At 38.5% G+C, this 26,170-nt stretch overlaps 1 protein-coding gene across 1 annotated transcript in view; it reads right to left on the bottom strand.

The window, feature by feature from the left end:
- Nucleotides 1–806: 806 nt before the first annotated feature.
- Nucleotides 807–26,170, bottom strand: part of LOC144453529 (DNA helicase MCM8-like) — a gene marked incomplete at its 5' end in the record, with an annotated part of 35,542 nt that continues 10,178 nt past the window's right edge. The window contains 15 exons of the mRNA XM_078144843.1: nt 807–1,097; nt 2,250–2,339; nt 2,595–2,679; nt 4,786–4,955; nt 5,287–5,403; nt 7,246–7,348; nt 7,488–7,607; nt 7,949–8,079; nt 8,559–8,623; nt 9,061–9,211; nt 15,696–15,764; nt 16,102–16,195; nt 16,774–16,960; nt 21,507–21,575; nt 24,942–25,113. Of these exons, the coding sequence (XP_078000969.1) occupies nt 984–1,097; nt 2,250–2,339; nt 2,595–2,679; nt 4,786–4,955; nt 5,287–5,403; nt 7,246–7,348; nt 7,488–7,607; nt 7,949–8,079; nt 8,559–8,623; nt 9,061–9,211; nt 15,696–15,764; nt 16,102–16,195; nt 16,774–16,960; nt 21,507–21,575; nt 24,942–25,113 (1,737 nt within the window). The remainder of the gene's footprint in view (nt 1,098–2,249; nt 2,340–2,594; nt 2,680–4,785; nt 4,956–5,286; nt 5,404–7,245; nt 7,349–7,487; nt 7,608–7,948; nt 8,080–8,558; nt 8,624–9,060; nt 9,212–15,695; nt 15,765–16,101; nt 16,196–16,773; nt 16,961–21,506; nt 21,576–24,941; nt 25,114–26,170) is intronic.

Below are 26,170 nucleotides of genomic sequence, written 5' to 3'. Positions count from 1 at the left end.
AGAGGCTAGCCATTGGGTCAGTTAGTCTAGAGGCTAGCCATTGGGTCAGTTAGTCTAGAGGCTAGCCATTGGGTCAGTTAGTCTAGCGGCTAGCCATTGGGTCAGTTAGTCTAGAGGCTAGACATTGGGTCAGTTAGTCTAGAGGCTAGCCATTGGGTCAGTTAGTCTAGAGGCTAGCCATTGGGTCAGTTAGTCTAGAGGCTAGCCATTGGGTCAGTTAGTCTAGAGGCTAGCCATTGGGTCAGTTAGTCTATAGGCTAGCCATTGGGTCAGTTGGTCTAGAGGCTAGCCATTGGATCAGTTAGTCTAGAGGCTAGCCATTGGGTCAGTTAGTCTAGAGGCTAGCCATTGGGTCAGTTAGTCTATAGGCTAGAAATTGGGTCAGTTAGTCTAGAGGCTAGCCATTGTGTAAGTTAGTCTAGAGGCTAGCCATTGGGTCAGTTAGTCTAGAGATTGGGTCAGTTAGTCTATAGGCTAGCCATTGGGTCAGTTAGTCTAGAGGCTAGCCATTGGGTCAGTTAGTCTAGAGGCTAGCCATTGGGTCAGTTAGTCTAGAGGCTAGCCATTGGGTCAGTTAGTCTAGAGGCTAGCCATTGTGTAAGTTAGTCTAGAGGCTAGCCATTGGGTCAGTTAGTCTAGAGGCTAGCCATTGGGTCAGTTAGTCTATAGGCTAGCCATTGGGTCAGTTAGTCTAGAGGCTAGCCATTGTGTAAGTTAGTCTATAGGCTAGCCATTGGGTCAGTTAGTCTAGAGGCTAGCCATTGTGTCAGTTAGTCTATAGGCTAGCCATTGGGTCAGTGAGTCTAGAGGCTAGCCATTGGGTCAGTTAGTCTAGAGGCTAGCCATTGGGTTGGATTCTGAACACATCTTTACCAAAGGTATACCTCAATCCAACTTTCGGTTTGTGATTTTTCATTTGACCAGAAGGGCTTAGAGATGACTCAATACCATGTTGGAATCCAGACTACCTCTGAATTAATGTATTAGTAGTTGGCTGTCTGTAACTGATACATTCTTGGCCCCTTCTTAAGCAAATAACTTTGATTGTTGAGAGATGCTATGAAGTTTTCAAAGTCTGGAATAACAATACCAGCTTCCTGTAAAAACAAGCATAAAATTACATAGGAGATAAGTGGTAAAACACTTGTCTGGGTCATTTCTAAGATATACCGGGGTAAGTGGTAAAACACTTGTCTGGGTTATTTCTAGAATTAAATTCCATAATCACAAAAATGAATTCTTAAAACAACTTGAAAGACATGCGCTCTATGGTACATTCTATGATTTGTGTCATATATTCATACATATTTCAGAATCAACTAACCACACCACACACGTAGTGTTGCACTGTACAATATTTTACCCACAACTCTCTCTGATTTGTACTGTTGGACATCATCTCCTTGAAGTAAGACTAATCTCACCTGTGTACTGGGATTTGTAAGAATATTTTCGTCATTTGTGAAGCGTATAATTGACACTGATGAGTTTCTGAATCCATATTTTCATTGGTTCCAGTATCAATGATTTATTGTACTGATAGGAGGAGAAAGCAATTTTAGAAATTTGCCAACAGATTTCCTTGAAAAACATGCAAAATATTTTCCACGAAACTAAGGAAAACATTTTGCATCTGTTATGACTTTGCCAAAGATATAGATTTATTTGAATAGGTATGACAAAAGAAATTTACATACTAAAACTCGCCATACACACTGTCTACCCAAGTTAGTGATACTTTGACATTGAGAAGTGTTTTATTCATTTAGTCCATGTTTCATTTAGTTGTTAGTACATTTTTACGCAAAACGTATAACTTTATTTTTGATTCCTAAGCATACTTTTGTTACATATTAATTAAATGTAATTACTATGCTTAAAATGTTGACAAACATGGGTTAATGAAGAAGTTATAAAATAAGGAACCTCCATGCATACAAATCAGAGAGAATTGTGGGTAAGATATTGTAGTGTGTGTTGGGGATATGTTGTACTGCAGGAAAATTGTTCTTTATTTCTATAGACATTGTAGAGTAAACATGTAGGAGTTATACTTTATGGCTTGTTATACAATCTTTCAACAAGATTTGAAATAACTTTACCCTGCATTTTTAGAAAAAATAAGATGTATACATGTACATGTATGGCGAGGTGAACAGGTTAACAGTCCTTAGTACACCCCTTTAATTGGGAGCAAAGATTTAAGCCTTCCTACTATAGAGTTAGTAAAGAGTGATAAATTGACTAACCCTTGCTATTTGTCTCATTTGTTGAACTGTAAATAGTGAATTGTAAGTCTGTTCTGCCACTCTGTTCAGAACTGCTATGAACTTCTTGGACTGTAAAGATACAAACCAATCAATACATTAAGACAGCTCAGTGCATAAAGTGGATTAACTTTCTGTGCAAAGGATGTCAGGATGTTGAATAACAAAAATTCAATGCTGTTTATTAAGTTAAACTGCTGGTGTGTTATCATCTTTATAATTCATTGTCTACCAAGCTGATGAACATTTTTGGTTAGCTGGATAATATTCTGAGGACAGAAATCATAAAATAAAGGCAACACACAAATGACACCTTCATCTACTCACTTGTGACCTTGAACTCATTCCAGAGCCATGCTGTGAACGTTGGAAGTCCAACAAACCAAACTCATCACTGTATGTATCTAACATGCTGTTGGGGAAAAAGATTAATGATTTCAATTTTGATGTTTACCACTAGACGGCCAGGGTTTGTTCCTCTAACACCTACATACAGTAGTTTACAACAGAATTAATACTCATAGCTATGTGCCACTATACATTGCTGTCTGTGAGTAGTTCTAGATAGAGTTCTCATAGCTATGTGCCACCATACACTGCTGTCTGTGAGTAGTTCTAGATAGAGTACTCATAGCTATGAGCCACTCACTGCTGTCTGTGAGTAGTTCTAGATAGAGTACTCATAGCTATGTGCCACTCACTGCTGTCTGTGAGTAGTTCTAGATAGAGTACTCATAGCTATGTGCCACTCACTGCTGTCTGTGAGTAGTTCTAGATAGAGTACTCATAGCTATGTGCCACTCACTGCTGTCTGTGAGTAGTTCTAGATAGAGTACTCATACTCATAGCTATGTGCCACCATACACTGCTGTCTGTGAGTAGTTCTAGATAGAGTACTCATAGCTATGTGCCACTCACTGCTGTCTGTGAGTAGTTCTAGATAGAGTACTCATACTCATAGCTATGTGCCACCATACACTATTGTCTGTGGGTAGTTCTAGATAGAGTACCCATAGCTATGTGCCACCATACACTTCTGTCTGTGAGTAGTTCTAGATAGAGTACTCATACTCATAGCTATGTGCCACCATACACTATTGTCTGTGGGTAGTTCTAGATAGAGTACTCATAGCTCTGTGCCACCATACACTGCTGTCTGTGAGTAGTTCTAGATAGAGTACTCATAGCTATGTGCCACTCACTGCTGTCTGTGAGTAGTTCTAGATAGAGTACTCATAGCTATGTGCCACCATACACTGCTGTCTGTGAGTAGTTCTAGATAGAGTACCCATAGCTATGTGCCACTCACTGCTGTCTGTGAGTAGTTCTAGATAGAGTACTCATAGCTATGTGCCACTCACTGCTGTATGTGAGTAGTTCTAGATAGAGTACCCATAGCTATGTGCCACTCACTGCTGTATGTGAGTAGTTCTAGATAGAGTACTCATAGCTATGTGCCACTCACTGCTGTATGTGAGTAGTTCTAGATAGAGTACTCATAGCTATGTGCCCCCATACACTGTTGTCTGTGAGTAGTTCTAGATAGAGTACTCATAGCTATGTGCCCCCATACACTGTTGTCTGTGAGTAGTTCTAGATAGAGTACTCATAGCTCTGTGCCACCATACACTGTTGTCTGTGAGTAGTTCTAGATAGAGTACTCATAGCTATGTGCCACCATACACTATTGTCTGTGGGTAGTTCTAGATAGAGTACTCATAGCTCTGCGCCACCATACACTGTTGTCTGTGAGTAGTTCTAGATAGAGTACTCATAGCTCTGTGCCACCATACACTGTTGTCTGTGAGTAGTTCTAGATAGAGTACTCATAGCTCTGTGCCACCATACACTATTGTCTGTGGGTAGTTCTAGATAGAGTACTCATAGCTATGTGCCACCATACACTGTTGTCTGTGAGTAGTTCTAGATAGAGTACTCATAGCTCTGTGCCACCATACACTGCTGTCTGTGAGTAGTTCTAGATAGAGTACTCATAGCTCTGTGCCACCATACACTGCTGTCTGTGAGTAGTTCTAGATAGAGTACTCATAGCTCTGCGCCACCATACACTGTTGTCTGTGAGTAGTTCTAGATAGAGTACTCATAGCTCTGTGCCACCATACACTGTTGTCTGTGAGTAGTTCTAGATAGAGTACTCATAGCTCTGTGCCACCATACACTGCTGTCTGTGAGTAGTTCTAGATAGAGTACTCATAGCTCTGTGCCACCATATACAAAATCATCTGACTAGGAATAAGCTTTGGGTAAGTAAATGTTTATTGATAATGTATTTGGACTGAAAACAGTCATATTTAGTGAAAAGTTCTAGTGCCTCCGCCACCCAAACCCATGCCCTAGTGGTGCATCGCACCGCCTCATGCGCACCCTCAAATCTGTGACCACCTACATCAGTTTGATGACTATCTATTCCTACATATATATTATCTACAACACTGCTATCGTTGACATGTATTTCATACTAATTTCTACAATATTCAGTAAGACAATAATTATTCACCTGTATTTCATAATCTCCACTACATCTTCAGCGTCTTTCTCTGTAGCTTTTTCTCGTAGTTCAAGTCTTGCTCTAGCTTCTGTCAGTCTAATCAGGGATTCAAGTTGTCGTGTTGTGATTGGAGTACTATCAGGACCTTGCCGTTGTTTGCGTAACTCTAGGTAGAACTTCTAGAGAGAATACCAAACAAAAATCCATTCAGAATCAAATGATTGACAGTATATTGGAGGATACAATTTTAGAGCTTCCTTTTGAAATTACCCAAATATCCTGACATAAGCCACATCAGCATTTTGGTGCTTGTCACTGCAGGTAGTCGTGGTAAATCCAAGTGAGCCAATTTCATCATTCACAAACACCATTCCTTGGATGTGTGGATTAATTTCAAAGGGATGGCTGGACACTATTTAACATTATTGTAACTTGCTGGTAAAACTGTTAATACTGATCTGAAACAGACAATGCATTCAGCTATGCTATGAAGTCATCTAGATTTAATACCTGCAGGACACTGGCAGCTTCAGCAGTCAGTTTAGGATGTACATACTTTCTTGCATATCCAACATATTTACGTAATAATTGATGAGGAACTGGATCATAAGATTCACTTTGTCCAATCTATAAACAAACACATCAGAGTATAGATTAGATACATTGCTCTATGTCAAATCAAAATCCCTCTATCACAAAGGTACAGTGGTCTACTTATCGTGACAAAATCACCAATAAATAAAAAAACTAGCTGATATCCAGACATCAATATAATCATAAATATGACAGTGTACTACTTAGTAATTCAATATTTAGGCTAATTAAATAGTCAGATTAGGATTAATATTTGGGTCTGAAAAACAGTTGACTGACAGAGCTATAGAAAAGTCAGTGATCATATTTAGTTCCTATGGTTCCATTGATAAGATACCGGTAGTGGTAATCTATAAGACTGACAGAGCTATAGAAAAGTCAGTGATCATATTTAGTTCCTATGGTTCCATTGATAAGATATCGGTAGTGGTAATCTAAGACTGTTGGATTCAAATATTGGGGTTTAAGTCTAAAAGTTACTGCTACTCTGGCTTTTTGACCAGATATCCCTGACCAATCAAAACATAATTCTCACATTCACCTTAACCTCACTATTGGATATTGCATGGATATATATTGTCTGATGCTGTTGCTTTACAAGGTAGACAGACTCTCACCCCCTCTATCCGTGATATAGAGGAACTGTACTCTCACCCCCTCTATCCATGATATAGAGGAACTGTACTCTCACCCTCTCTATCAGTGATATAGAGGAACTGTACTCTCACCCTCTCTATCAGTGATATAGAGGAACTGTACTCTCACCCCCTCTATCAGTGATATAGAGGAACTGTACTCTCACCCCCTCTATCCATGATATAGAGGAACTGTACTCTCACCCTCTCTATCAGTGATATAGAGGAACTGTACTCTCACCCTCTCTATCAGTGATATAGAGGAACTGTACTCTCACCCCCTCTATCAGTGATATAGAGGAACTGTACTCTCATCCCCTCTATCCATGATATAGAGGAATTGTACTCTCACCCTCTCTATCAGTGATATAGAGGAACTGTACTCTCACCCCCTCTATCAGTGATATAGAGGAACTGTACTCTCACCCCCTCTATCAGTGATATAGAGGAACTGTACTCTCACCCCCTCTATCCATGATATAGAGGAACTGTACTCTCACCCTCTCTATCAGTGATATAGAGGAACTGTACTCTCACCCCCTCTATCCACGATATAGAGGAACTGTACTCTCACCCCCTCTATCCACGATATAGAGGAACTGTACTCTTACCCTCTCTATCCGTGATATAGAGGAACTGTACTCTCACCCCCTCTATCCACGATATAGAGGAACTGTACTCTTACCCTCTCTATCAGTGATATAGAGGAACTGTACTCTCACCCCCTCTATCCATGATATAGAGGAACTGTACTCTCACCCTCTCTATCCATGATATAGAGGAACTGTACTCTCACCCTCTCTATCAGTGATATAGAGGAACTGTACTCTTACCCCCTCTATCCACGATATAGAGGAACTGTACTCTTACCCTCTCTATCAGTGATATAGAGGAACTGTACTCTCACCCCCTCTATCCATGATATAGAGGAACTGTACTCTCACCCTCTCTATCCATGATATAGAGGAACTGTACTCTCACCCTCTCTATCAGTGATATAGAGGAACTGTACTCTTACCCCCTCTATCCACGATATAGAGGAACTGTACTCTTACCCTCTCTATCCGTGATATAGAGGAACTGTACTCTCACCCCCTCTATACACGATATAGAGGAACTGTACTCTTACCCTCTCTATCAGTGATATAGAGGAACTGTACTCTCACCCCCTCTATCCATGATATAGAGGGACTGTACTCTCACCCTCTCTATCAGTGATATAGAGGGACTGTACTCTCACCTTCAATCTCTCTGACATAGGTTTCTCTTCCTCCCATAATTGTCTAAATACATCATTTTGAGATGAAGCAGTGTTCCTGTCAACTCTTGCTTGTCCAATTGGCCTGTTCAGAACCAGAAAAATGAGTGTTCTAATATCAAATAATATTTACCAATTTGAGAATGAAGCAAGTCTTCAAAGTGTCACTAGGAGCTATAAGCTGTGTCTGTATTTAATGTACTATATATCATTTCATATCTTACCTTCTGCCACCAGCATGTAAAGCCATCACATGTTCTGAAAGCATGCAATCCATTTCTTCATCAGCTTTATCCAGTAAGATAAATACAAGATCAAAACGAGATAACAGTGCACTACCCATCCTGTAGATGACAACAATAATGTCTGTATCTCAGAGACCAGAGAATAGATTTTGTGGTACTTTATCAAAATCCTGCAAAAATTGCTTTCATTTAATGTTTGCGACTACAATCTTGTGGTGGACTTCACAAAAGTGCACTACACAATGTCTAACCCACCATCCCCCATCTGTGTCCTCAAATCCACTGAACATTTTAGCACCATCGGTTTAGTGGTCATTCAAATTTTGATAATTCATTTCATCTTGAGCTTTAAAATCATTACATGTATTTTAACCACTAGCATTAAACCTTGTTTGTGACACCATTTATTTAACCACAGGTAAGCTTTGTTTGTAACTCACTTGAGATTTTCAGAGACAGTTTTGGCTTTGTTATAGTGTCCAGCCACTGGATTTGCTGCAGCTAATATAGATGTCCTTGCTGGTAAACTACACACTATTCCAGCCTTAGCAATACTGATACTTTGCTGCTCCTACATTGCAATAAGTGAAATGTGGACATTTTATTATCATACCGATACACAACATAATGTTGTATATACAATGACATTCAATGCTTCTCTCACCGTAAACATAGTATTTTAGAGAGCACTGTATTAACATTTCTACTTACATACAGCTCACCTTAAAACATATTCAAAACACTGAAAAATCAGTTAATAAACTAGAAATCAATACACAGAATCTAAAGTCAATACACATCAAAGCAGTTCAGTTGTTAATATACCACACAATCATCAAATTCTTACTACAATAAATCAGGATAGTTCTATGCAGCTGTTGTATGGATATTGTATTTAGAACTGAAATCATCAATTCTCCTAATCAATTCATTTACACTATACGGTTCATTCTTGTCTTTGTATGGTTATTGTTCAAATCACAGACCATGAAGTAATGCTGCAAGATATATTTGGCAAACTGCCCAAAAGAAAGAGACGTTATAAGTTACCATGGCTTCCAACAAAGCTTGGTGTTGATTTCCCATCTTGTCAAACTCATCAATACAACAACAGCCTATAATATTGACAACAAATAATCCAATTTTATTAAGAAACCTGTTCACTTTGAGGAATGTTTAAAATATTAAGTCAAATGTTTTTGCTACACACAATAAATGTATACCATCTACCAAGCTTTTCCTGTCATTTTTACTGTATTCAGAGGTTGTGGTTACCTTTTTCATTGTGTGTCCTCAATGATGCATAACTGCCAAAATTGGTGCCTATCCTTAATTTGCATGCACATTATTTCAGATGTACACTAAATGACTAATGAACACAAATAACTGTCTAATTTACAAGGCAACGATAACTGTATGTTGGCCAACAGAAAGTTTGTCCTTTGTTTATGATGCGTCCCCTGTCACATATACATCCAAAAAATTGCATCCCAAAAAATTATTCAATGCAATGATAAAGTGCAACAATTGAAATCAGTAGGTGTTTACTCACCCTGGTCTCCTAGAACCAATGCTCCTGCTTCTAATGCAAAATCTCCTGAAGATCCATCCTTTGTAAGTGTCACAGTTAACCCTGATGTAGTAGTTGTGTTACCACATACGTACACACCTCTAGGTGCAATGTTTGACACGGCCTGTAACATCTAGGGTATAATAGTATACAAATATCACACACCTCTAGGTGCAATGTTTGACACGGCCTGTAATATCTAGGGTATAATAGTATACAAATATCACACACCTCTAGGTGCAATGTTTGACACGGCCTGTAACATCTAGGGTATAATAGTATACAAATATCACACACCTCTAGGTGCAATGTTTGACACGGCCTGTAACATCTAGGGTATAATAGTATACAAATATCACACACCTCTAGGTGCAATGTTTGACATGGCCTGTAATATCTAGGGTATAATAGTATACAAATATCACACAACTCTAGGTGCAATGTTTGACATGGCCTGTAATATCTAGGGTATAATAGTATACAAATATCACACACCTCTAGGTGCAATGTTTGACACGGCCTGTAACATCTAGGGTATAATAGTATACAAATATCACACACCTCTAGGTGCAATGTTTGACACGGCCTGTAATATCCAGGGTATAATAGTATACAAATATCACACACCTCTAGGTGCAATGTTTGACACGGCCTGTAACATCTAGGGTATAATAGTGTACAAATATCACACACCTCTAGGTGCAATGTTTGACACGGCCTGTAACATCTAGGGTATAATAGTATACAAATATCACACACCTCTAGGTGCAATGTTTGACACGGCCTGTAATATCCAGGGTATAATAGTATACAAATATCACACACCTCTAGGTGCAATGTTTGACATGGCCTGTAATATCTAGGGTATAATAGTATACAAATATCACACACCTCTAGGTGCAATGTTTGACACGGCCTGTAACATCTAGGGTATAATAGTATACAAATATCACACACCTCTAGGTGCAATGTTTGACATGGCCTGTAACATCTAGGGTATAATAGTATACAAATATCACACACCTCTAGGTGCAATGTTTGACACAGCCTGTAACATCTAGGGTATAATAGTATACAAATATCACACACCTCTAGGTGCAATGTTTGACACAGCCTGTAACATCTAGGGTATAATAGTATACAAATATCACACACCTCTAGGTGCAATGTTTGACACGGCCTGTAACATCTAGGGTATAATAGTATACAAATATCACACACCTCTAGGTGCAATGTTTGACACGGCCTGTAACATCTAGGGTATAATAGTGTACAAATATCACACACCTCTAGGTGCAATGTTTGACATGGCCTGTAATATCTAGGGTATAATAGTATACAAATATCACACACCTCTAGGTGCAATGTTTGACATGGCCTGTAATATCTAGGGTATAATAGTATACAAATATCACACACCTCTAGGTGCAATGTTTGACAGGCCTGTAACATCTAGGGTATAATAGTGTACAAATATCACACACCTCTAGGTGCAATGTTTGACATGGCCTGTAATATCTAGGGTATAATAGTATACAAATATCACACACCTCTAGGTGCAATGTTTGACACGGCCTGTAACATCTAGGGTATAATAGTATACAAATATCACACACCTCTAGGTGCAATGTTTGACACGGCCTGTAACATCTAGGGTATAATAGTGTACAAATATCACACACCTCTAGGTGCAATGTTTGACATGGCCTGTAACATCTAGGGTATAATAGTATACAAATATCACACACCTCTAGGTGCAATGTTTGACACGGCCTGTAACATCTAGGGTATAATAGTATACAAATATCACACACCTCTAGGTGCAATGTTTGACACGGCCTGTAACATCTAGGGTATAATAGTATACAAATTAACCTGTCAAGCATCTGAGCTAGCTCGCTAGTGTTGTTGCCAATGTTGATATCAAGTCTACATATGGCGTAGTATACAGCATATACCAGTACTTTATGTTAGAAATCACATGAATGGTTGAATTTCTCTAATTATTTGTGTCTTGACTAATCAGAACGTCTTAGACATTCAGACTCATTTTACCCAGCACATGCGTCTCTGCCATAATCACTGTAAAGTTTATTGTTCGAAGTATACAAAACTTTTATGTATGTGACGATATTTAGAATGCGGTCATGAGCCTCCAAAGAAGAAGACGAAACAGACAGAACAAGAAAGATGCCAACAGCAGAAAGAATACAACAAGAATAGATGGTGATCATTCTAGACTGCTTGGCAGAGACCTGCAACAATTGTAGTGTTTGTTGTGATTTTGAGGATTTTTTTCTTGTTTTTGTGTATTTTTAGTTCTGATGTGTAATTGGAAGCAAACACTACAATTCCTGCTGGGCAAACTGAAATAGATGAGATCACACTGAAAACGTCAGTGAGATGTTAGCGTACTACCTGTTTCAAAATGCATTGCTAATTTTGCCGATTTTGACGGGATACCTCTGAACATTTCTTGGGTCTTAAAGGCTTCGTAATTAATGACAGAGTTGGGAAATGTCAAATTTTTTGGCAGGTAAGGCGTAATTTAGCAGAAAAATCCACCCAACTTGGCGATTCAGATCTGAATCGCTTCCATCTATTAACGTTACAGGATTGTAGCGTTTGCTTCCAGTTAAACATTGGAGTAAATTATGTATGCCAAGAAGCTACAATAACTGTAGCATTTATTGTGATTTTGAGGTTTTCTTTTTCTGTTTTTGTGCTTTTTTCGTTAAACCGAGTTACTGTACTACAATGAGAACATGTACTGCAAGCCGTGTCACAGTACATATGGCCAGCTGTCTGCTGTCTGCTCACAGGGTACTGGTATCATCGAGTAAATCTTTGTTTTTATTCTCTTATAATTCTAAGGGTCCATTTGTCGGGTCGAACCCCAAATTTGCTTCCAAGTTATTTTTTGAATGTGAGTGGAAATTTTCAATAGTAAGAACAGATAATATTTTGATAAAATAAAGAGTGGATATTAAACAATTCGTTGTACTCTTTTATTTCAGTGTATCGAAAGATATGTACCGAGTATGGACCAGCAGATGTTGTTACCTGTCAACATGTAACAAAGAATTCGAAATCGGAACAGTTGCGGGGCAAAGTGCTAGATCTAGCACTTAGCTACTTTTTTGACAAAGTGCTAGATCTAGCACTTCGCTAGACATGTATGTTTGATGTTTATTAACACATCATCTGAGTGAAGTGTGTTGTAAACAAGCGACCTATCGGTCAGAATAGCTCCGCTGTTTTTTTTTTAATTTAATTTTTTATTTTGGTGACATGTAGAAGTGGTTCAGGTCTTCAGCTCTTCACTATGCAGTTTTGTTTTAGCGATGCAATAAAGTGGTTAGTGGTTTCATATGATGTCTCACTATAAAACACATTTTACACAAAAGTTGGTAATGTATTGTACTTTTATACCATAGTCACCATTTTATGACAAAAATCTACTGTTATGAAAAATTGCACAAAATCTCAGAAAAAAATGACTGGGAAATGCACACAAGAAAAAGAAAAAAAGAGGATTTTGAGGTTGGCTATAAATAATTCCAGTGTCTTACAGCTGTAACCCTGGAAAATTTTAATGATGAATGAAATAAACTAGGGATCTAAAATAATTTTGAGGCAATTTGAATTTCAATTTTCTAACAAATTTACAAAGTCAACAACATTCAACTTGTACTAGTTGTGGTAGATATATATAGGGAAGAAATGTATTAATCGCCATCTTAGTTTCCGTACGGCGACAATCTCAAGTACCCGGAAGAGAGTCATTCTCAGCCGTACGTTACAGTGGTAACACTCGTTCATGTTCGGTTACCTTTCACAAAGAAAACACAACGAAATGGTTGAAATGATCTTTTTTTTTATTTCTTTTCATCACAACAACAAAAATCTGCGTGATCAAAAGTGTTGTAAACTAAACCAGAAAGAATTATCGGACTGGCTAAACTTCCCGATGAACTGGAGTAAGGTCCTACTACTTCCAAGTAAGCCTCGATAGTACTATAGTACGTGAGAAAATCGTCTCAAACTAGCGATACAACTTTCAAAATATAACTTGACATGTCTTCATTTGTTAGAGTTATACAATTCAAGACGGGTTTTCACTCGAAAACAACAATTCTGTGAATAATGACACTCTGAACGCAGCGATTTCTCGGACGATGTTACCACTGTAACGTATGGCTGACAACGACTTGCTTCCGGGTTAGTCCCTCGTGCATACGGGTGGATTGTCGGCGATTAATACATACATCGTCTGATATTTTAATTCACAGTGTTTCTTGTGACCGGCGCCTGTCAGCAGACTCTGCCATTTTTTTCATCATTCCATTGTATTTAAACCTTGTACTTGACATTTCGCAATATTTATAATTCTCAACAAAATACCTCAACATGCCTCACTTCGCTCGTACTCAAAGCAGCCCCGCGCGGTATGATCACTGACACTGATGACATGATGAGAGAGAACCCTTTCGGATTTACATGTAAAACGGGGAAAGATACGCAAAACATAATACAAAGTCTGAAGCCAAATTAAAGTTGTAATTATTTTAATTATTTTTACTTGCCAAATATTTGCATTTTGGAAAGGCAAGACACGTTCATGTCGTTTAACTTTACATGTGAACTGTCGGCCATAACTTCAACCGCATGCCTGGCATGCCCTTCCTTACGCAAGTTGTCTGAATTCTGGTTCACTGTCATTCCAAATTGCACGACAATATAGAATTAACCACAAGTTACATGTTATCTGAAAACATCACACTTTTATAGTGGGTCTGAAGTGTGATTTTAGTGAGTACCAAGAACGTCCTGTGTTGATACTCAAGATACTTGCTGTGGAAAATCGCTCGGTCAAATGAGGTCACCTTCAGCTTCTGGTCGAATCAGGATAGAGTATGCAAATGAGGATGTTGCGGACTGGCTGATTATGTAGAAAGGTGCAGAATTGGATTTGAAGTTTACAACCCTGTTTCGAACAAACGCTTGTCATTTGGGAGCCCAATGCGTAGAATTATGACTATAGCACATATTACATTGCTTGTTTGACGTCAATAGTGTCTTTTGAAAAGTGGCAGTTTACTTAAAGTCTCGTCGACTGATTTCCAATATGGCGTCGGTCATTATGCTCATTAACATATTCATTTTTTTTCAAATTACAAAAAAAAAATCATAAAAAATAAAAATGAGGATGTGCTGACTTGAAATTAACAAATCTGAGTAAGCTACCCCCTGCGCATCAACACGCCAGATATCAAAGCAATCTAATAAGAGGTTTTCAAGGAGTTGATGAAAATGACATTTTATGAAAAAAAATCATAAAAAATTGAAAATGGCACAGATCAACTTGGCATGAACAAATCTGAATAGCCTCCCCCCAGGGAACATGCACACCAAATATCGAAGAATTCCGACTGTCACTTCCGGAGTAGATAGTAAAAATATAAAAGTTTGACGGACACCTATGATTCACTCTACTCTCTATACCTCAATACCCACCTATACCTAAAGCTACGCTTTCAGCTTTCGCTGACAGCGGAGCTAATAAAAGTTGGCATGATTAACAGCATTTGTGTAGTGTGTGTGTGATATTGTCTTCAATAAAATAAGTCTTTTTTATATGTGTTGGGGGACTTCTTTTTAGTACATTCGCATGTGTTGCTAACACATACATCGGTATGCATCATACATCATTTGTAATTGTCGAAAATTTACGTCAATATACTGTAATGTTTCTAGTAGTTTTACACAAATATGTTGCAAAGGAAATGGAAATACTGCCATTGTAAACATTGGTTTCGCGATTGCATCATATAATTGGCGGCGTCTTATAATGACGTGTTGGCACAGGAAATACAAAAGTTAACTTTTAATTTGACATCTAGACTGTCAAATGGCCTATCGTTTGTGAAGAAATTGCCAAGCCTTCCTAAATTACTTCATGCTTTAAAATTAGAATTTGCACAAACAAGAAATGTTTCAAATGCCAACATGTACAATCTAGCCAAATTTCCCAATTCATTCTTATCTGTCGATGTTTTTTCGTTTGCAAAATGTAAGTTGACATCGAGGGGGCTCAAAAGCATAATGCATAACACTAATAATAATAATGAGTATCCTTCGATTTCGTTGAATTGGAACCGCAAAAGATTTCTCTCAGCGAGACATGTTAGACATGGACATACTACTGACATGATGCATGTATGTGACGTTTATCGATGCGAATGACCACATTATATCGAGCCATTGGAGGCGCTTCGATGCGAATGACCACGTTATATCCAGCCATTGGAGGCGCTTCGATGCGAATGACCACGTTATATCCAGCCATTGGAGGCGCTTCATTGTTTACAGTCCCGTACTTCGTTGCTTTCTGGCAAAGTGCTAGATCTGCCATTTCGGCGAAAACTGACAAAGTGCTAGATTTAGCACTTTGACAAAAAATGATTAAGTGCTAGATCTAGCACTTTGCCTCGCAACTGTTCAATTTTGGACCATTTAGCTACCTCCTCTCGGGCCTTATGACCAGTAGTCATTTTCCAAACCACAAACGTAGTGTACATGTATGTCATGAAGAAATGAACACAAAACAAACCAACCTGACTTTTACCAAGACCTGGATCTCCTACAACCAAGATATGGGGATCCCCTCGTACAGGTATTCGATTCTATACAAAAAATAACAAATACATAACATTAAGGAATAGATTTGTAGTGTTTATATTCTATACAAGAAATTGCAAGTAATGCAGACATATCGAATGTACATGTATAATGTCTTTCTGAAAATGACAATACAGTACAAACAGAGAAAGTTGCAGAATATATTTGTCATGTTTCCATTCAGATAGATTCTAGTCACAAAATAGCAAAGTACATAATATAGAAAGTTAGAGAACATTTATAGAAACAAATCATTATTGATAGGAACATGTACAATAGATTTTGAAATTTTCCTTCTTGTTTGAAATAATATGGATGTAACTTTAAAAACCAAAAACCTACTTTGTCATTGACAAATTTGTGTGTGCCACCAAAGAGTCCAAGGATAAGACCTGCTTTGACCATTTCATGACCATAAATAGCTGGACACATGGACCTGGCAATAACAACATACAAAAACGGCTTTAAACTGTTTTAGATAATTTATAGATGGAAACATGAACCTAACAGTAAGGTATGTAATATTGATATGCTACTAGGTGTTAATCATTTCAAAATGTAAGGTTGGCATAATGTATACCAAACTGTGTGTATATTTAGTATATTTGATGGTGCATTTCCTCATTTCTGTCAGGACGCCATTACCTTAGAATTTCTGAATCTGAAAATAAATTCTGTTGAGATGAATGGTTATTACCAGGTACTGCATAGATTGCTGACTAGCATAGAGAAGTGTGATGGATAGAGTGTGATAGATTTATGGATAAAATGGGATAGACTGATCATGATGTATATGCCTGGGAAAGTGTGATGGATAGAATGGGATAGAATGAGGGATGGAGTGGGAAAATGTAATGTATAGAGTCATAGAGTTATGGACAGAATGGGAAAATGTGATGGATAGCGTGGGATAGATTTATGCATGGAATGGGAAAATGTGATGGATAGCGTGGGATAGATTTATGCATAGAGTGGAATGAATAGCATGATACAGTTGTGTATAGAGTGACTTACCCAACTATAAGTCGAAGTAAATTCTTTTCTGACTGAATGGCCTGTATTGCATACAGTTCCTTAATAGTAAAATCCATAGCAAGACCAGTATTGCTTTCTCCTTTCTTATTACCTTTACTATTGTTGACTGAATTAGCATCAATGTATAATAGAAACATACATTTATCTTTGTTGTTTCGACTTCGACCTAAACAGGAGAGGAAAATTATATCCAATCACTTTTTAAAGATGGAAAGAAACTTACAAACAAAAAATGTTGCAGAGTATCTTATATGATTACACTGGCCACTCCTAAAATGTAGTTACACTTGCAACCTTTGGTTTCTTGAATGTTTACTATTTTCTTCCAACACATTACAATATATCCTCTGCACAATACTTTGTAGGAAATGGTGGTGATGGCTTGCAAGTCCATAATTGGTATGAAATGCCATGATTCAGGGTGGTGATGGCTTGCAAGTCCATAATTGGTATGGAATGCCACGATTCAGGGTGGTGATGGCCTGCAAGTCAATAATTGGTATGAAATGCCATGATTCAGGGTGGTGATGGCTTGCAAGTCCATAATTGGTATGGAATGCCACGATTCAGGGTGGTGATGGCTTGCAAGTCAATAATTGGTATGAAATGCCATGATTCAGGGTGGTGATGGCCTGCAAGTCCATAATTGGTATGGAATGCCACGATTCAGGGTGGTGATGGCCTGCAAGTCAATAATTGGTATGAAATGCCACGATTCAGGGTGGTGATGGCCTGCAAGTCCATAATTGGTATGAAATGCCACGATTCAGGGTGGTGATGGCTTGCAAGTCAATAATTGGTATGAAATGCCATGATTCAGGGTGGTGATGGCTTGCAAGTCCATAATTGGTATGAAATGCCATGATTCAGGGTGGTGATGGCTTGCAAGTCAATAATTGGTATGAAATGCCATGATTCAGGGTGGTGATGGCCTGCAAGTCCATAATTGGTATGGAATGCCATGATTCAGGGTGGTGATGGCTTGCAAGTCCATAATTGGTATGAAATGCCATGATTCAGGGTGGTGATGGCTTGCAAGTCCATAATTGGTATGAAATGCCATGATTCAGGGTGGTGATGGCTTGCAAGTCAATAATTGGTATGAAATGCCATGATTCAGGGTGGTGATGGCTTGCAAGTCCATAATTGGTATGAAATGCCATGATTCAGGGTGGTGATGGCTTGCAAGTCAATAATTGGTATGAAATGCCATGATTCAGGGTGGTGATGGCCTGCAAGTCCATAATTTGTATGGAATGCCATGATTCAGGGTGGTGATGGCTTGCAAGTCCATAATTGATATGAAATGCCATGATTCAGGGTGGTGATGGCCTGCAAGTCCATAATTGGTATGAAATGCCACGATTCAGGGTGGTGATGGCTTGCAAGTCCATAATTGGTATGAAATGCCACGATTCAGGGTGGTGATGGCTTGCAAGTCCATAATTGGTATGAAATGCCACGATTCAGGGTGGTGATGGCTTGCAAGTCCATAATTGATATGAAATGCCATGATTCAGGGTGGTGATGGCTTGCAAGTCCATAATTGGTATGAAATGCCACGATTCAGGGTGGTGATGGCTTGCAAGTCCATAATTGGTATGAAATGCCACGATTCAGGGTGGTGATGGCTTGCAAGTCCATAATTGGTATGAAATGCCACGATTCAGGGTGGTGATGGCTTGCAAGTCCATAATTGGTATGAAATGCCACGATTCAGGGTGGTGATGGCTTGCAAGTCCATAATTGGTATGAAATGCCACGATTCAGGGTGGTGATGGCTTGCAAGTCCATAATTGGTATGAAATGCCACGATTCAGGGTGGTGATGGCTTGCAAGTCCATAATTGGTATGAAATGCCACGATTCAGGGTGGTGATGGCTTGCAAGTCCATAATTGGTATGAAATGCCACGATTCAGGGTGGTGATGGCTTGCAAGTCCATAATTGGTATGAAATGCCACGATTCAGGGTGGTGATGGCTTGCAAGTCCATAATTGATATGAAATGCCATGATTCAGGGTGGTGATGGCTTGCAAGTCCATAATTGGTATGAAATGCCACGATTCAGGGTGGTGATGGCTTGCAAGTCCATAATTGGTATGAAATGCCACGATTCAGGGTGGTGATGGCTTGCAAGTCCATAATTGGTATGAAATGCCACGATTCAGGGTGGTGATGGCTTGCAAGTCCATAATTGGTATGAAATGCCACGATTCAGGGTGGTGATGGCTTGCAAGTCCATAATTGGTATGAAATGCCACGATTCAGGGTGGTGATGGCTTGCAAGTCCATAATTGGTATGAAATGCCACGATTCAGGGTGGTGATGGCTTGCAAGTCCATAATTGGTATGAAATGCCATGATTCAGGGTGGTGATGGCTTGCAAGTCCATAATTGGTATGAAATGCCACGATTCAGGGTGGTGATGGCTTGCAAGTCCATAATTGGTATGAAATGCCACGATTCAGGGTGGTGATGGCTTGCAAGTCCATAATTGGTATGAAATGCCACGATTCAGGGTGGTGATGGCTTGCAAGTCCATAATTGGTATGAAATGCCACGATTCAGGGTGGTGATGGCTTGCAAGTCCATAATTGGTATGAAATGCCACGATTCAGGGTGGTGATGGCTTGCAAGTCCATAATTGGTATGAAATGCCACGATTCAGGGTGGTGATGGCTTGCAAGTCCATAATTGGTATGAAATGCCACGATTCAGGGTGGTGATGGCTTGCAAGTCCATAATTGGTATGGAATGCCACGATTCAGGGTGGTGATGGCTTGCAAGTCCATAATTGATATGAAATGCCATGATTCAGGGTGGTGATGGCCTGCAAGTCCATAATTGGTATGAAATGCCACGATTCAGGGTGGTGATGGCTTGCAAGTCCATAATTGGTATGAAATGCCACGATTCAGGGTGGTGATGGCTTGCAAGTCCATAATTGGTATGAAATGCCACGATTCAGGGTGGTGATGGCTTGCAAGTCCATAATTGATATGAAATGCCATGATTCAGGGTGGTGATGGCTTGCAAGTCCATAATTGGTATGAAATGCCACGATTCAGGGTGGTGATGGCTTGCAAGTCCATAATTGGTATGAAATGCCACGATTCAGGGTGGTGATGGCTTGCAAGTCCATAATTGGTATGAAATGCCACGATTCAGGGTGGTGATGGCCTGCAAGTCCATAATTGGTATGAAATGCCACGATTCAGGGTGGTGATGGCCTGCAAATCCATAATTGGTATGAAATGCCACGATTCAGGGTGGTGATGGCCTGCAAGTCCATAATTGGTATGAAATGCCACGATTCGGGGTGGTGATGGCTTGCAAGTCCATAATTGGTATGAAATGCCACGATTCAGGGTGGTGATGGCCTGCAAATCCATAATTGGTATGAAATGCCACGATTCAGGGTGGTGATGGCCTGCAAGTCCATAATTGGTATGAAATGCCACGATTCGGGGTGGTGATGGCTTGTAAGTCCATAATTGGTATGAAATGCCACGATTCAGGGTGGTGATGGCCTGCAAGTCCATAATTGGTATGAAATGCCATGATTCAGGGTGGTGATGGCTTGCAAGTCCATAATTGGTAAACTATGAAATGCCACGATTCAGGGTGGTGATGGCTTGCAAGTCCATAATTGGTATGAAATGCCACGATTCAGGGTGGTGATGGCCTGCAAGTCCATAATTGGTATGAAATGCCACGATTCAGGGTGGTGATGGCCTGCAAATCCATAATTGGTATGAAATGCCACGATTCAGGGTGGTGATGGCCTGCAAGTCCATAATTGGTATGAAATGCCACGATTCGGGGTGGTGATGGCTTGCAAGTCCATAATTGGTATGAAATGCCACGATTCAGGGTGGTGATGGCCTGCAAGTCCATAATTGGTAAACTATGAAATGCCACGATTCAGGGTGGTGATGGCCTGCAAGTCCATAATTGGTATGAAATGCCATGATTCAGGGTGGTGATGGCTTGCAAGTCCATAATTGGTAAACTATGAAATGCCACAATTCAGGGTGGTGATGGCCTGCAAGTCCATAATTGGTATGAAATGCCATGATTCAGGGTGGTGATGGCCTGCAAGTCCATAATTGGTATGAAATGCCATGATTCAGGGTGGTGATGGCCTGCAAGTCCATAATTGGTAAACTATGAAATGCCATGATTCAGGGTGGTGATGGCTTGCAAGTCCATAATTGGTAAACTATGAAATGCCATGATTCAGGGTGGTGATGGCCTGCAAGTCCATAATTGGTATGAAATGCCATGATTCAGGGTGGTGATGGCTTGCAAGTCCATAATTGGTATGGAATGCCATGATTCACGGTGGTGATGGCTTGCAAGTCCATAATTGGTAAACTATGAAATGCCATGATTCAGGGTGGTGATGGCCTGCAAGTCCATAATTGGTATGGAATGCCATGATTCAGGGTGATGATGGCTTGCAAGTCCATTGGTATGAAATGCCATGATTCAGGTTGGTGATGGCCTGCAAGTCCATAAACTGTGCAATGAAATCATAGTGTCATGTCATTCTTACCCTAAATGATGCAAAAAAATAAACAATTTCTCTAATTTCTCTGTGGGTTACAATCACAATAGTGAAGGGTTGTGTGTTGGAGCTTGAAGCTGGAAGGATAACAACAAAAGTGTACTGTCAGACAAGTCGACATACAATAAAATTTCACTTACTGTCTTCACTACTTGTAACCTTGACAACACCACTGATTGTTACCATGTCACCTGGAACACAGCTATCCACTGTCATGACAACACAAAAAATGCCACATGTAAATTTTTAAACTGACAGACGATAAAATGGTACAATGTATGCTTTTTACATCCTAATGAAGAATCTCAGCTCTCGGATAATGGTATGGTAGCAGGGGGAGTCACACTTTATGTCAGATATGATATCAGGGGGAGTCACTCTATTTGCCAGCTAAAGACATTGTCCCTTTTCAACATGCCTAAAATACAGCAGCTACAACGGATTTCGATTTAGTAACACAATCACCCAAGATAGCAACAACGTATTTTCTTGTTGGTTGAACCGCGTTCACGTAAACATTGGATCAGTGGTAAAAATCAAAGTGCACAACTAGAATTTGATGATGATAAATAAAAACAACGTATACAACTTGTCTACAAAGCAACTGTACATGAATTCATCATAAACATTGAATTCGGCTTTTAGAAATCAGAACACCATGTCATTCTATTGATTAAACTAGACTTGAATTTTATTTACTGTAAACAATTTTCAATGTGGTTTATTGTTGGGTGGACATGGCTGTGAATAGTTTTTAACCCAAACATAATTTAGACTCCCCTTATTATAGGAATCACACACTCAGATTTGTTACAATAGGATTAAAATGTTATTAACAACACCATCTAAAACTTTAGACGTGGTAGTCGAATGTCAAATATGTTTGCAAAACATAGTAAACACGAAAAAATGGCGCCTGAACCTCAGTGCAGTCTCTTCGAGTATTGACAAATGAGGCATTGAACGGAACATGAAAGTGTTTATTGTCTGATTAGCAATCAGTGTTTGTGTCCTTCATTGTACCGTTCTGGAGAAGCAGGTAATGGCAGTGGTGGAGGCTGTTTCCGGGGAGGACTTGTAGGTAACTGGGGAAGGTCTGTATTGCCACTTAGAGCTTGGGTTTGGGAATGAGTAGCAGGTGTCTGGTACCACTGGGCAATATTTGTATACCACAGGTACTGGTATGGATAGTATGGATACATAAGAGGCTGAAAAACACCAGGCTGGTATATTGGTGTTGCCAAGTTTTTTCCAATGGTAGAGTTGTGGCCATAGTGTTCACTGCAGTGTCGACGTCGTCGTTTGCTGGATGTGAGGTAACACATGGTTCGTCAGTAGTACTTGGCTTTTTATTTGATAACGTGTAGGGTTGTTTTCGATCAGGATATCAACAGGACTTTTCTTGTGCTTGCCCACAACAGATGCTGCAGTTTAAGTTACTAGTTTCTGTATTGATGATCATTTGAACAGTTTTAAATGTGATATCAATCTTGGGCGGTACTTTATTACGATAAATGCTTTTTCAAAACTGCTAAATCAGCATGGACCACTAAAGTCTTTTTTATGTCGTTCTAAAGAATCCAATAAATATCTATATGGGTTGGATTGAATTAGATAAGAGTCAACTTTATTTTTCCTCCTTACTAAAATTAATTATATGTATTTTAGTGTGCAATGCAGTAGACAAGTTGTATACATTGTATTTATTTATCATCATCAAATTCTAGTTGTGCACTTTGATTTTTACCACTGATCCAATGTTTACATGAACGTGGTTCAAACAACAAGAAAAGACCTTGTTGCTATCTTGTGTCATATACAATAAAACAGATTACATTCACATCGGTTCTTTCTGCTCTTCACTGACTACCTGTCATATACAATACCAGATTTAAACTGAGTGCCTCCCGTAAGGGAATCACTAATTATGCAAATAACTCATTAAAAATTAAAAAACTATGGTAACAGGCTTTTTTTGGACAAGCATGCTTTCTTAGGTTAATGTATTTGCCAAATTATATGGAATTTGAAGAGTGCATGATACTGCTTAATTACTGAATATCGTTCATTATTCAAAATACTCATTAAAAGTAAAAGTTGTAGCAACAAACTTCATGTACTAAATTGTATTGAAATTGAAGTATGCAGTCTTAAGATATAGCCTAATTATAATGCAAATTATTCATTAACACTGTAAGGTATATCAACTAACTTTATAGGAAATACACAATTTGTTATGGTTAATGTATGTACTGAATTGTATTGAAATTGAAGTATGCAGTCGTAAGATATAGCCTAATTACCAAGAATCATTAATTATGCAAATTATTTATTAACACTGAAAGGTACACCAACAAGCTTTACAGGACATATGTGATTGTTATGGTTAATGTGTGTACTGAATTATATTGGAATTGAAGTATGTATTCTTAAGATATAGTTTAATTACCGAAAATCATTAATTATGCAAATTATTCATTAACACTGTACGGTGCATCAACAAACTTGATAAGACATATGTGTTTTCTTATGGTTAACGTATGTACTAAATTATGTTGAATTTGAAGTATGTATTCTTAAGATATAGCCTAATTACCAAAAATAATTAATTATGCAAATTATTCGTTAACGCTACAAGGTACATCACCAAATTTTATAGGACAAATGTATGTTGTTATGTTTAACAAATATGCTAAATTATATTGAAATTGAAGTATGCAGTCTTAAGATATTGCGTAATTAGTTGATTTAATTAATATGCAAATGTCTCTAATTAAACATTAACAGATCTGGCTCAAAACCTAATCAGGTCTAGCTATTACCCTAAAGATTATATATCCCAAATTTCATTACAATTGAGCCAGCCGATTTTTAGAAAATGATGACACAGACAGACAGACAGACATTCCCCTTTTAATACCTCCCGTACCCTTACGGGAGGTAAAAACAGATTACATTCACATCGGTTCTTTCTGCTCTTCCCTGACTATCTGTCCAGTACTGTACAGGATAATACAAAATACTACTGATCACTTACAAACACTCAATAACACTACTTCTGGTTACGTCGCTGCAAATTTTACTAGTTCACTTTGCTCATTCAAAAGTCTACTTCATGTACCCTGTTGTAATATGAAGTCATATGGCTATAATAGTGAGCGTGCATTCTCGCAAGCAGCACCTCTCTTATGAAACAGCATTCCACTTGAACTTCGTTCATCACCCACTGTCGATAAATTCAAGGACATCAAGACACATCTGTTTGCAAGATCTTTCTCCAAATCTTTACATTGATCTACTATTGTTCCTGTTTAGCACTATAGGACATTATGTGTTATCGGATTTTGGCACTATGCAAATTGTTTTTTATTGATTGATTGATTGGTATGTATATCATAGGTCTTTATAAAAAGTTAATTCCATCCAAATCTGTTATGTCTGTAGCTATCATTCTTACTATTGTCATACATTACAAAATACAAACATAGGTTACGTATACATGTACTCTAATATAATACTCAAAAGAAAAATGAGAAAACAACAGTTTATACCTTCCAAAAAGTTTTTTCACTGACCTAAATCCTGTGTGAGTTCACATTCTACAGTTCTTGGTATTCTTCCAGCTTCTCTTTGATCATCAGTCATGATTTCCTGTACTTTCACAGTCTGCCAGTCAATGGTTTCAGTTTGTGGACAGCTCCTCAATGGAATAAATGACCTTCCTCTACACTCACTACCACTGGCACACTTACAAACAAAATGTACAATTAAAATACAGAAAATCTGTGCATCAAATCGTGAGTTTATGGTACACTTTGTGCAGTATTCCTTTTTGTTCTTGTTTATTGCAGAAAATGAAGACAGACTAGTCTGAAAGATCTGTCACTGTGTTAATGTACACTGATTTCATCACAACAGGTTGCCACACAAACTTTGCAAAATATCTCCAAAATAGTTAAACACATGTCAAGTGCAGTAGAAGTTTTTATCAAGATTTTAGACAAGTAGAGTACGTTACTAAGATGCCATTTTATCACCTAAAATCATATATAGGTTGATAGCAGTAATCAGTACAAGTGTACTAAAGGCAGAAATAAGTCTGACTGAACTTTAAGTTGATAGCAGTAATCAATACAAGTGTACTAAAGGTAGAAATAAGTCTGACTGGACTTTTACTTTAAGTTGATAGCAGTAATCAATACAAGTGTACTAAAGCCAGAAATAAGTCTGACTGGACTTTTACTTTAAGTTGATAGCAGTAATCAATACAAGTGTACTAAATCCAGAAATAAGTCTGACTGGACTTTTACTTTAAGTTGATAGCAGTAATCAATACAACAAGTGTACTAAAGGCAGAAATAAGTCTGACTGGACTTTTACTTTAAGTTGATAGCAGTAATCAGTGTACTAAAGGCAGAAATAAGTCTGACTAGACTTTTACTTTAAGTTGATAGCAGTAATCAATACAAGTGTACTAAAGGCAGAAATAAGTCTGACTAGACTTTTGCTTCAATCACACATTACAAACATCATGTTTAGTACACATACAAGAATGACAACAATGATGATTTACTGACAAGTATAAATCTTATCCTTTGGATTCTGCACTAAATCATCTTCATAGGAGGAGAGCGGGGGTCACAGTTGTAGGCATATTGTATATCTATACTCTTTTACAGACTTTGTGCTATCTGTGTATGGAATCTGAGGTTTACAATGTGAAGATTCATGTGTAACAGTGCAATATATACTAGCCATTTATCAAATTCATTTGGACTGTAATGTAAAATTTTGGTTTGAGAAC

The sequence above is a fragment of the Glandiceps talaboti genome, chromosome 2, assembly GCF_964340395.1.
Source record: "Glandiceps talaboti chromosome 2, keGlaTala1.1, whole genome shotgun sequence".
NCBI lineage: Eukaryota > Metazoa > Hemichordata > Enteropneusta > Spengelidae > Glandiceps > Glandiceps talaboti.
Note: the sequence above shows the minus strand (reverse complement) of the source record. Positions and strands in the feature narration are given on the sequence as shown.